The sequence below is a fragment of the Ursus maritimus genome, unplaced genomic scaffold, assembly GCF_017311325.1.
Source record: "Ursus maritimus isolate PB19 unplaced genomic scaffold, ASM1731132v1 scaffold_21, whole genome shotgun sequence".
In the NCBI taxonomy this organism is placed as follows: domain Eukaryota; kingdom Metazoa; phylum Chordata; class Mammalia; order Carnivora; family Ursidae; genus Ursus; species Ursus maritimus.
The window spans coordinates 35,858,580-35,871,369 of record NW_024424564.1 but is presented as its reverse complement, the minus strand read 5'-3'; the positions used below and the strand labels follow the sequence as shown (position 1 = coordinate 35,871,369).

The 12,790-nt window shown below is 34.8% G+C and overlaps 1 protein-coding gene across 5 annotated transcripts in view; it reads left to right on the top strand.

The window, feature by feature from the left end:
- The window catches only part of ANKS1B (ankyrin repeat and sterile alpha motif domain containing 1B), a 1,051,872-nt gene that overhangs the window by 181,519 nt on the left and 857,563 nt on the right, over nt 1-12,790 (top strand). For all 5 annotated transcript variants that reach the window (XM_040637361.1, XM_040637360.1, XM_040637359.1 and 2 more), the window contains exons 5-6: nt 8,935-9,010; nt 10,698-10,799. In XM_040637361.1, coding sequence (XP_040493295.1) covers nt 8,935-9,010; nt 10,698-10,799 — 178 coding nt within the window. The remainder of the gene's footprint in view (nt 1-8,934; nt 9,011-10,697; nt 10,800-12,790) is intronic.

The following is a 12,790-nucleotide window of genomic DNA, read 5'->3' as shown; positions in this document are numbered from 1 at the left end:
GGTAAAGAAGAAGTCAAACTGTCTCTCTTTGCAGATGAGATGATACTCTATGTGGAAAACCCAAAAGAATCCACTCCCAAGCTTTTAGAAGTTATAGAGCAATTCAGTAGTGTGGTGGGATACAAAATCAATTCTCAGAAATCAGGTGCATTTCTATACACGAACAATGAGACTGAAGAAAGAGAAATTAGGGAATCCATCCCATTTACAATAGCACTAAAAACCATACGTTACCTTGGAATTAACTTAACCAGAGACGTAAAGGACCTATGTTCTAGAAACTATAAATCACTCTTGAAAGACATTTAGGAAGACACAAAAAGATGGAAAAATATTCCATGCTCATGGATCGGAAGAATTAACATAGTTAAAATGTCCATGCTACCCAGAGCAATCTACTCTTTCAGTGCTATCCCAATAAAAATACCAATGACATTTTTCAAAGAACTGGAACAAATAGTCCTTAAATTTGAAGGGATGCAGAAAAGGCCTCAAATCACCAAGGAACTGTTGAAAAGGAAAAACAAAGCTGGGGGAATTACAATGCCAGATTTCGAGCTGTACTAGAAAGCTGTGATCACAAAGACACATGGTACTGGCACAAAAACAGACACATAGAGCAATGGAACAGGATAGAGAACCGAGAAATGGACCCTCGGCTCTTTGGGCAACTAATATTTGATAAAGCAGGAAAAAACATCTGGTGGAGAAATGACAGTCTCTTCAGTAAATGGTGCTGGGAAAATTGGACAGCTACATGCAAAAGAATGAAACTTGACCACTCTCTCACACCATACACAAAGATAAACTCCAAATGGATGAAAGACCTTGATGTGAGACAGGAATCCATCAAAATCCTAGAGGAGAACGTAGGCAGCAACCTCTACGACATTGGCCAAAGCAACCTTTTTCATGACACATCTCCAAAGGCAAGATAAACAAAAGATAAAATGAACTTGTGGGACTTCATCAAGATAAAAAGCTTCTGCACAGCCAAGGAAACAGTCAAAAAAACTAAGAGGCAGCCCATGGAATGGGAGAATATATTTGCAAATGATGCTACAGATAAAAGACTGGTATCCAAGATCTACAAAGAACTTCTCAAACTCAATACACGAGAAACAAATAAATCGTAAAATGGGCAGAAGATATGAACAGACACTTTTCCAGTGAGGACATACAAATGGCTAATAGACACATGAAAAAATGTTCAAAATCATTAGCCATCAGGGAAATACAAATCAAAACCACACTAAGATACCACCTTACGCCAGTTAGAATGGCAAAAATTGACAAGGCAAAAAACAATTGTTGGAGAGGATGTGGAGAAAGGGGATCCCTCCTACATTGTTGGTGGGAATGCAAGTTGGTACAGCCACTCTGGAAAACAGTGTGGAGGTCGCTAAAAAGTTAAAAATTGAGCTACCCTATGACCCAGCCATTGCACTACTGGGTATTTACCCCAAAGATACAGACGTAGTGAAGAGAGGGGCCATATGCACCCCAATGTTCATAGCAGCATTTTCCACAATAGCTAAATCGTGGAAGGAACCGAGATGCCGTTCAACAGATGACTGGATTAAGAAGTTGTGGTCCATATATACAATGGAATTCAGCTATCAGAAAGAACAAGTTCTCAACATTTGCTGCAACATGGACGGCACTGGAGGAGATAATGCTAAGTGAAATAAGTCAAGCAGAGAAAGACAATTATCATATGATTTCTCTCATCTATGGAACATAAGAACTAGAAAGATCAGTAGGGGAAGAAAGGTAAAGAAGGGGGGGGGTAATCAGAAGGGGGAATGAAGCATGAGAGACTGGACTCTGAGAAACAAGCTGAGGGCTTCAGAGGGGAGGGATAGGCTGGTGATGGGTAGTAAGGAGGGCACGTATTGCATGGTGCACTGGGTGTTATAGCAACTAATGAATCATCGAACTTTACATCAAAAACCAGGGATGTACTGTATGGTGACTAATATAATAAAAAAACATAAAAAAAAAAGAAAATTTGTTCCCTGTCCTCATGGAGCTGAGTGGCTAGTAGGGAAAACAGGAAATAAAACCATAAACAAAAATTACAAATTGTGATAGTGCCATAAAGGAAATACACTGGTTGCTGTGATTTTTGAATGAAGGGATGGGGAGGTCTCTCTTAGGACGTGCCACTTAAATGGTGGTAGCCTCAGAGAAATGAGAGATAAGATCATGAAAAGAGATGGGGTTTATAAGAAAAAGAATATATATAGAGAAAAGAATCTGAATAAAGAATACTCAGAATTTCTGGAAAAAGAAGTCTACAAGAAAGCAGTGGTAAGAGGGGTGCCAATATAGTACAGTAACATGTAATCAGTTCATTTGTTCACCATGTATTTATGGAGTGGCTGCTTTTTGCCAGTCATTGCCTACTATGTGCCAGAGAATATGGTAGTAACAAAATAGATAGAAATTTTTCCTAGAGAAGGGAAGATATCTCTATAAATTGTGGAGTAAAGAAAAGTAAGATGTGGGATACGATCTTGAAGTCATAGAATGTTCACAGGAAATTTCTTTGGTTGGTTGTTTTATCGCTGGATTGTGGAAGAGTTTGTATTTTTATGGAGGGTGTAAGGATCCAGTGAAGAGACTGAAATTGAAGATGCAAGAGAAATGATGAAGGTATTTCATGACATTTAAGAAGAAGCAGGAAGTGATAAGAGCACAAGTAGAGGATTGGTTTTAAGGAGGAGAATGGATGCTTCCCTGAGACAGAAGTGAAGGAGGAAAGGATAGGTAAAGACAGAGGCTGGAAATCGCTAGTTGAATAGGAGGAGAGGTCTTCTTTTGAAGAGGAGGAATGTTATTTCTGAATTTGAAGACATATTTCTCTTATGCCATTTCCCCTCCAATCTAAACTTTCTTACAACTTTCAGCTGTTCTTCACATGATGTTTTCCTAAGTCTTTTGTCATTTGGGACCCTCTTTTCTGGGCACATTCCAATCTGTCAATGTTCCTGTAAAAGTTTATTACCTACAGTTGAACATAATACTCCAGCTATAGGCTAGCTAATGCAGGATACAAAAGAATGGTTGCCTCCCAGCTTGTTCAGAAATCATGTATTTGTTTATAAAGGCTAGGATGTTCTTACCTTTTATCCTAAGAGATGCCCATATGGCTAATTGGTACTAGCCATGATGCCTGGGGTTGTTACTGCTGAGTTAAATGCTATTCTAGTTGGTTTTTAAAAATCTCCATTGAGGTTATCTTTATTCACTGGCTCTTATTTGTTGTAATAGTTACGGGTCTTTATTCTCAAAGTTTTCATCTCCACTAGTACCTGTGCTGTATTTTCTCTAATGATCATCACCACAATCTTACTTTATATCTTGTCATCTTTGTTCTATCTGTTTTTTCCTTTAATAAAGAATTCGTCTTCCTTTATCTGGTCACTATCTTTTTCAAGTTCAGGAGGAATATGTTAGAGGTGTTAAATTCAGAAGGGGGATCCAGTGCAGCCAAGCTCTGACATTGCTACATCCCTTTTCTATCTGTTATTTTGACAATCTGGTGGAATACATAACCCAAGAAACCATTTTAAAGTACCTTGAAATTCTGGATAAAGTATAACAAAGATTTCTTTATATGCATGACTGAACTTCCACAGAAACCACAGAAAAACATAGGGCTAAACCAAAAAGGAAGTTAAAACCCAGGGCTTTAAACAAGGTCTCCCTCTTTCCTATCACTTGTCTTGTTTTTTTTCAGCTTTGATGCTACTGAGACTTGACTTTAATAGACATTTTTAACCAATAAGAGAATTTCTTTTGCTTTCATCAGCAGTTCAACTATTAATATTACCGTGTATATCATTTCATTTCTTCTCTCTCAGCTGTTTTCATTATAACTTGGGTTCAGAGGTGCTTTTTTCCTTAGCGGTGCTGAGATATGAGTGCTTCATATCTCATTACTGATAAATTTTGAAGTGTTACTGTATTATCAGCTGCATAACTGTTTTGTCTATCTTTGAAATTATCTTTATTTTAAATGATTAATTAAAAAAATGGAGAAGTTTGATCCATGAGAAAAGCAGGACCAAAATCCTGGGGGCTGAGGGGATTTGGGTTCACCTATTTTAGTGTTATTTCTTTGTATACATTCAATTTGCTTGTTGAATATTTTGGACTAAATATTATTTTATGAGAATACAGTGTTTCAAGATTTGGCCAGTGATGGATTATGGACTTGGGGTAGAGACCTGAGATGAAAAGAAGGGTACTAATTTGAATGAAGATAGTAGACAGACTCAAGGTAGGGTGTAATAAATTGGAGGATATTTTGGAGTTAATCTGTATTTTGATAAGGAGAAGTCCATAGATTTGACATTTAAATTCTTTAAATTCTGTACTATTTATGATAATACTGTGATAGCAAGAAATGGTTCCTGATACCACTGTTTACCTTAAATTTATGAGAACAATCCATTCCATCCTCATGTTCTCTTACTAATAAGCTAATTACATCCACCAGGCTAAAAATACGTTTATCATCTGCTAACCTTTTCTAGTTTTATTTAAGGATCCAGTGTCTCCTTATCTACTGTATAAAAATTCTAGCTCTATTTAACATAACCTTTTTTTCTTGGAATAACGTAAAGGAGATTATCTATGTATACACACACACACACACACACAAAATACATACTTACATATATATATAATTTAAAAATATTGACATCATTGAAGTTTTTAAAAAATAGGCTTTCTAATTGTTTTTTTAGCAGCAATAATGACAGTATTTTTCATTTTATAAGTTAATAAAATACTTTTTGAGTCTTATTTGTTGTTTATCTTGTTTAACCCTCCCAATAACCCTACCAAGCTTTTAATGTTTTCTTTATTTACAAGGATATATGAATTTTCAGAGATATGAAACAAAGTTGTATAGCAACTGAAAGCCAAACTCCTGCTGGGACCCAGGTCTTCTACATCTGTTTCCTCTAGAATTGTTTATTTATGGTGAAGATTATATAATTTCATTTCCTAGAATAGTCCATTTCAGTGTCTAAGGTGCCCACTCTTTTGTATCAGAGTATCTAGGAAACCAAATTAGTACAAAAAAGTAAACATTATTGGTATATTTTAAAATAGTGTGTTTAGACTTAGCCTTCTCTTAATCATTCTCTTTATTTAACATTACTTTTTGTACCTCAGGTCCTTCTTCCTTAATTAAATCTAATGGAAGTTTTTTCAGTAAGGATTTGTAGTAAACACTTATTATTTAGTCTGTCTGAAAATGTTTTTATTTCGCTTTCATTCTTAGAAGATAGTTTGGCTGGATATAGAATGGTAGATTGGTGTTATTTTCTTTTGACACATGAAGGTATTTTCTTCTGGCTTTATTGTTTTTGTTGAGAAGTCAGCTGTTGATCTAATTATTAATTATTTTTAGACAATTAGTTTTTTTCTCTTGGGATGTTTTAAAGATAGTCTCTTTCTCTTAGGTGTTCTGTAGTTTCACTGTTATATGTTCACAATGTACTCTTCTCACTTATCTTGCCGGTATTACTAGAATTATTAGTATCTCATCAGTCTGGGAAAGTTTTTAGCCATTGGATTACTTATCTCCATTCTCTCCTTCTAGAACTCTGATTAGACATATGTTGAGTCTTATCTGTTCTGTCTTTCACATTTTCCATGTCTTGTTTCTTTAAATTGCATTATGTACTTAAAAAAACTCCACCATCTAGTTCAATACTTGCTTTTCTAGCTCTATCTTATCTGTTATTAAGCCTTTCCATTTAAAATATTACGTTTCCCATTTCTAGAGGTGCTGTCTAGTTCATTTTCAAATCTGGCCAATTTTGATTCTCCTCTTCTTTAGTTGTATTTGATACTCTCTTTTTGTTCTTTCATCTTATTGATCATATGTATATATGTATTTTATATTCTGTAGCTGATCATCATATGACATGTAAAGTTTTAATAGGTTTTATTCTTGTTTGTTTCTATGAATTCTTTCTCATGGCTTATTTTCTTTCATGTTCAGTGATTTCTGATTTTAAATTTGTGTTTCTTAGAGCTTGATCTGTTAGAATTCTTAGAGGCCCAAGTTTAAAGTGTATTTTTTTCCACAGGGATTTAGATCTGCTTCCTCTAAGCATTATATTTGCCTTGATACTACAAACCCAACATCACTTCCTTCTACATTTTTGGCTCAGGAAGTGAGGGTTGGGGGGGGGAGCACAGAGATTGTGTAATTTTGGCCCCAAGATTGTGTGAAGGCAGAACTATGGTTAGAAAATTTTAAGGAGGTTGTTATTTCTGCTACTCTACTCCACTTAGAACTAAGATCTAGATAGACATTTTTAATTTCTCCCTCTGTGCAACACATTTAATTTTTATTTATTTAATTAGTTTTTTTAGTTTTTATTGTTATTATTTATTTTTTACTGAGGATGTTTTTGGGAGTTTTAGATTTTTTTTGAAGTAATGTCTATGCCCATCATGGGGCTAGAACTCGTGACCAAAGATCAAGAGTCACATGCTGTACCTACTGAGCCAGCCAGGTGCCCCTAGGAGTTTTAGATTTTTGCAGGGGTCTTGATCTATCTTCTCAGATTTCTTGGGCTTCTTTGTCTCCTTTCCTTCTCCCACTTTCTCCTTGAGTAGCTGGCTCAAGCCCAGGCATTAGTCTGCTGGGATTGGCAGATTCCCTGGAACAGTTTCCTAAACCCTAAACCCTGGGTTCATAGATTCTGTCCCCACTTCCCTCCCCTAGGCTCTGAGGAATTCTATTATTTTTCCTTTTCATCTTTGTATTTAAAACATTGTTAAGTTTTTCAGAATGTTTAAGGTATGCTATCCCAGGAAGTTTTCCTAACATATAGTCAAAAATTTTTTAAGACTGGAAGGAAATCAAATTAGTAATCAGAAAGTTGGTTGAAAAACACAATGAGAGTAAAAAAATTAGATTATTTCAAGGGATATTTTTCAGAGAATAAAGAAAATAAAGTATTTGTGCCCCATGTTGAGATTATTTTTTTAAGAAGCTGAATAAGTTTCACAGTGTATTTTCCCTTCTGCACAATGCTATCTATTTATAAATTATTATTTTTATTTCCATTTTTTTTTAAGATTTATCCATCCATTCTAGTGAGGGGGGAGTGGCAGAGGGAGAGAGAATCTCAAGCAGACTCTGCATGGATCATGGAGTCCAATGCAGGGATGGATCTCATAACCCTGAGATCACCACCTGAGCTGAAACCAAGAGTCCAATTCTCAACTAACTGCACCACCCAGGTGTCCCTTATTTCCATTTTTATTAGTGTCTATACATATTATGACAGTCAAATTATAAGTCAAATACATTTCAGCCATGCCTTCTTTGAAGATAAATTTAGATCACATTGATCCTCAGTCTCCTTAATAATGCAATTATAAAACATTTTAAACTGGGTTAATTATACAATAGGATTTTACTGGTTAACAAAGTTTTTACATTATATATTATGTTATTTTTACTTTGAATTGAGAATTGAATCCCACAGTAAGATCAGATTTAGTAAAAGGGGACAATTGCTATAATAACACTCTTCAATGTAACACGCACATGCACACGTACTGAGGACCTAGACATTTATTAAATTCTTTAGAGAAAAAGAAAAAAGTGAAAGAAACACCTGCTGTTTGTGTAGCTCAGAAAACTGCTGCTTTGAAATTTCCCTTGATCCTTTTCAATCTCTCCCTGCATTATTCACAAATTCTTCCTTTCCATGCCATTTTCCTCCCCCTGTTTACCTTTTGCCCTCAAAACAGTTCTTAAATGTCTACATTTTCAAGGTACTTTAGTAGGCATTAGGGATACAATGATGAAAAAAAGAGATATGGTCTACATTTACACTAAACTTAGAGTTTGTTAAGAGAAATAGACAATCACAAAACATAATGTAGTATAAGTGCTATGATGAGGAAAAAATAGATTGATGTGGAATATACAGGAAAAGCACTAGACCTAGGGGCTAGCAATATCTTCTTAAATGAAATTATATTCAAGCTGAGATTTGACATATAGATCAGTGGTTCTCAAAGTATGCTCCTAGACCCTCAGTATCACCTGGGGATTTGGTAGAAATGGCAAGTCTTGGGCCTATCACAGGCTGCTGAATCAGAAACTGGGAGTAGGACCCAGAAGTCTGGCTTTTGACAAGCTCTCTAAGGAATTCCAATTCATGCTGAAGATTGAGAACTAGTGGATGGGTGATAGTGAGATAGAGGGCTAGGGTTCTATCCCACCAGGCAGAGGGACTTCTGAGATCTCTAGCAACTGAGACTAATGTGAGAAAGTTCAGTACGCATGAAGCATAGGGTATAAAATCTGGAGGAGAGCTGGGGTGGACAGGAGAAAGTGTGGAAATGAGAGCAGGGAGAAGATCATCTGGGTTTTATAAACCATATTAAATTGTTTAGATTTCATTTATCATAAATATTACTTTGTACATCTGTTTCCTCAAATAGAATGCCAATATACAAGGGTCAGCATCATATTTCTATGCCTCAGAACACCCCTCAACTATTGTTGGCATATAATTGGTGTCTAATAAATGCATGCAATGTGTGAATTGGGTGAAGTAAGTGGATACTCACAAAAACCTCATGAGGTAGGCATTACTGCCTATTTTACACCTGAGAACGACTGAGGCTAAGAGAAGGTTAGTGACTTATCAATATAACAAGGTCAAATGGCTATTCAGAAGCAGAGGTGTTTTACAAATCCAAGCATTTGGATTTTGTTCTTAGAATCTCTTCTTTATTCCATAGTACCTTTCTGTCAGGGAGTGCTGAGATTACAGAGAATAGGTACGGATATATAAAAATCACAATTTTTTTTTTTAACTTGTAAGCATTCCTAATTCAACTGTGCTTCTTTCTCTTTTTCCTTTTCTTCTTTTTTTCCAGACAGAGAAGGGGAGTGCACTTCATGAAGCAGCGTTATTTGGAAAGGTGGATGTTGTGAGAGTTCTGTTAGAAACAGGTAACTATCGTGATTCTCCATGGAGCTTATGCTGCCAAATACAATTTCTGTTTCAGGAGTAGACAAAGGGAAATGTCACATTTTTTTTCATAATCACCCTTACTTTTTACCTTTACCTCATATTGCAAAAGTGTATTCATATCATGTAGAATTGAGCCTCAGTGTTTAGATAAAATTGATATAAATATACACCTTCCTTCACTCCATAGATGTGTCAGTAAAAAGCTCTTAGAAATTACAATTGTATATATTTAAATCACATTGAAATATATTAAAGAAACTACCAGAAGGAAAAGGAATTCTCTGCCTTGTACAAGAGGGAGGAACTGATCCTTATGAAGCTATGACAATTGCTTGGTTTATGAAAGAACATAGTATTTCCTTAGGTTATTATATTGGGAACTACGGTAAACAGAAATTAGAGTTCTGTATCCTTAAGGTAAATTCACCTTGTTACTTCCTCAACTGAGTAGCTATTGTTTGTAAGCAGCAGTGATTTAAAGGGAATCTTTTAGAGGGAATGCTTTGAAGGAACAACAAAGTAGGCTTATTTGTCTTCATATGTATATTCTGAATGAAATGAAATAAAATTGAAACTGAGATTGGATTTTTTAGGATCAAAAAGCATGGGTACAAATTCATACTTGGAAACAATTGATGTGAGTCTTTTGTGTTACGGACTCCATTTAGTGTATTTATTTTCCATTGTAAAAAAAATGAAAAACATTGGCAGACTATTGCATTTTGATTATAATTATATAAAGTTAAAATTTCATGTACATTTAATTTTGACATGTAGCAGAGATATAATGTCTTATAGGCAACTAATTACATATGTGCTGGTCACACATTTCTATACAAATTTAAGCAAATACTTAATTATCTTTTTACAATGAACTAACGTTTGAGGCCAGAATCTGAAAACTGGCTGTGTTTGCAGGTAGATGTTTGGAAAGTTTATACACTTTTTTGGGGCAGTGAAAGCTATTTGCTACATTGAAATGCGTTCTTTAGTACAATAAGTATTTTTAGAATTAAAATAATTCCAAAGATGTCTTAGTTTAGAAACTTCAAGAAGTGTGCTCACCAGGTAGAGATTGAGTATTATTTACATTGAATATAATCTTGCATAATAAGTAAATATGAGATATTTGACTTTGTAGCTGGACAAATAGTATTTGGACAGTAGTTCAAAATAATCATCCTTTTTCAACTTTTGTGAATACTCAAGTGTTTGCAGAGTGATACGTTATTATTTAAAAATTTTACCATATTTTACAGAATATATATATCACAGAACCATGATTATACTTTAAGAATTGACATTCTAAATCAGTAATATTTTTCAGCTTGTTAGTGTATCATTTAACTAGCTGTAGCCCCAACTAGTAGCCTTTTAATAAAAAACAATCTTAATGATTGAGTCATTGCCCTTGAAAACTGAATTCATTATCAAGAATGTTACTAATCTTTGGTAGCAGTAGACCCCCAGCTTCTTTCTTATTAAAAGTGTGTGTGTGTGTGTGTGTCTGTGTGTATGTGTGCGTCTGTCTAGGATTTAATTTTTTTAAAAATCACTTTCAGTGCTTGATCTGTATATGTTTGATATTAGAGCGTTATATATTAACAGTATCTTCTGATGACACTTCAATGGTGAATATTTAGTGGGTTTTTCTTTTTCTTTCAGGAATTGATGCCAACATAAAGGATAGCTTAGGTAGAACTGTCTTAGACATTCTGAAAGAACATCCATCTCAGAAATCTCTCCAGATTGCAACACTCTTACAAGGTAAACAATATTGAATGATGGATGAGTTTGTTAAGATTAAATTAAATCTACCATTGTTTCCTATTGAAGGTTTTGAGTTAATGTTTACTTTTGAGTGAACTTATTATTTACATTTTTTTGGGTAGACTTTAAATAGTAATTTTTAATGTTTCATTTCTGTTTTCAACTAATGAGTATTTTCACTTGATATTAAAAAAATTTTTAAATCTATATAGTAAATATGTAGTTATGAACTTGAAGGTAATAAGGCTATAAAGTGATTATCTTACATTTGAATAATGCTTTAAGAGTTTTCAGGAATTTTCTATTATTTTGTGTGATTTCTGTAACTTTGAGGTAGGTGAATCTGATATCATTATTTTCCTTTTTGCATATGAGGGAAACTGAAGCTCCGAGAGGCTGACTTGCTCAAACTCATATATCTTATTTTAGGTGGTAGACCTGGTACATAAATGCTGGGTTAACAACAACAACAAACTATACTTAGCTAGAAGAATACAGATTATTTCTTCCTTAATCCAGTAGTACAAGATAATTCAGTCTTGCAAGCCTTTGTTTTTTTGGTAAAGATCACTTAAATACCTGTGTAATTAGGTGCAGACATTTGGTCTACTGAAGGTTTGGGACCCATTTAGGGTACTAATTTTTCATTTGCAGGATTATATACTCCCCCGTTTGATGTAAAAATTTTAATGAAAATTTAGATTTAAATACTTTCCCTTTTTGCTTCATGATTAGGCCTGACATGTAGTATGTTCTCTTAAAAATCCAGACACTTGTTCTCTCCTTTCCAGGTAGCTTCTACACTGGTCAGCAGTGATTATCCCCTAATTATTGCAGATGGGCGACAAGTGTAATAGGGAAGGGAGGCGGGATGGTTTCCTTGGATATTAGTTGGGAAGCTGAAGAACAGCTTTGTCCTGCAGGAGAGAAATGAATTAAAACCAAGTCTGTCAGGTGATGCATAGAAACAGGAGTCAACAAAAGCCAAAGAGGGGTAAAAAGAATAAATGAGCTACAGGAGATCATTCATGCTCTCTTCTGTCTTTATTTTCAAAACCTCTCAGGAAACTGAAGTTCAGTCCCCTGCAATTTTCTTGTTAATAAATAAGTTAATTGCAGTCAAGTGCATATAGAGATAATTCAGAGAATACAAGAGTGGTTCTTCATATTCAAATTAAAATCAAGTTGAATGAAAACTAAAAAAAAAAGTGGTATACAACATTTTTTAAACTTTTTTTTTTTTTTAAAGATTTTATTTATTTATTTGACAGAGATAGAGACAGCCAGTGAGAGAGGGAACACAAGTAGGGGGAGTGAGAGAGGGAGAAGCAGGCTCCCCGCTGAGCAGGGAGCCTGATGTGGGGATCGATCCCATAACGCCGGGATCACGCCCTGAGCCGAAGGCAGACGCTTAACCGCTGTGCCACCCAGGCGCCCCGGTATACAACATTTTTGTTTACTCCCTATAGCACTTTATATTTTATATAGAACTTTTGTCTCTAACTGGACTTTAAAAAAAACAGAGGCTTGTGAATAATATGTCTTTTGGGAAAAGCAAAATAAATGTCATCCACTCAAAAGAGGGCATGACATAATTACAGACATTTACTGTATTGATTTAACTGAGATGAAATTGTTATTATACAGGAGTTAACTATCTGTGTTCTCTTCAATGGTCAAGGTTCATTAGGTATGTGAACTTATGATAGGGTATATGGGATATCTTTGAATTTTTTAAATTGTTGGCAGATTTTAGAATGTGAAGGTGTTATCTTTATTCTTTGCATTCTTGGGTCATAAGTCAGTGGTACATTTCAAGTTTTATGGAAAGGTTATTTCACTAAAACCAATTTAGAGTAGATAAAATTACTATTTGTGTCCTGGAGGAAGAATTCACTTTACATAATAACTGTATTGGGTCAAAAATTTTAAGGGTAGACTTCCATAGGTTGCTTTCTTTGCCTAGTAGAATTGCCTTTAGGTAGAAA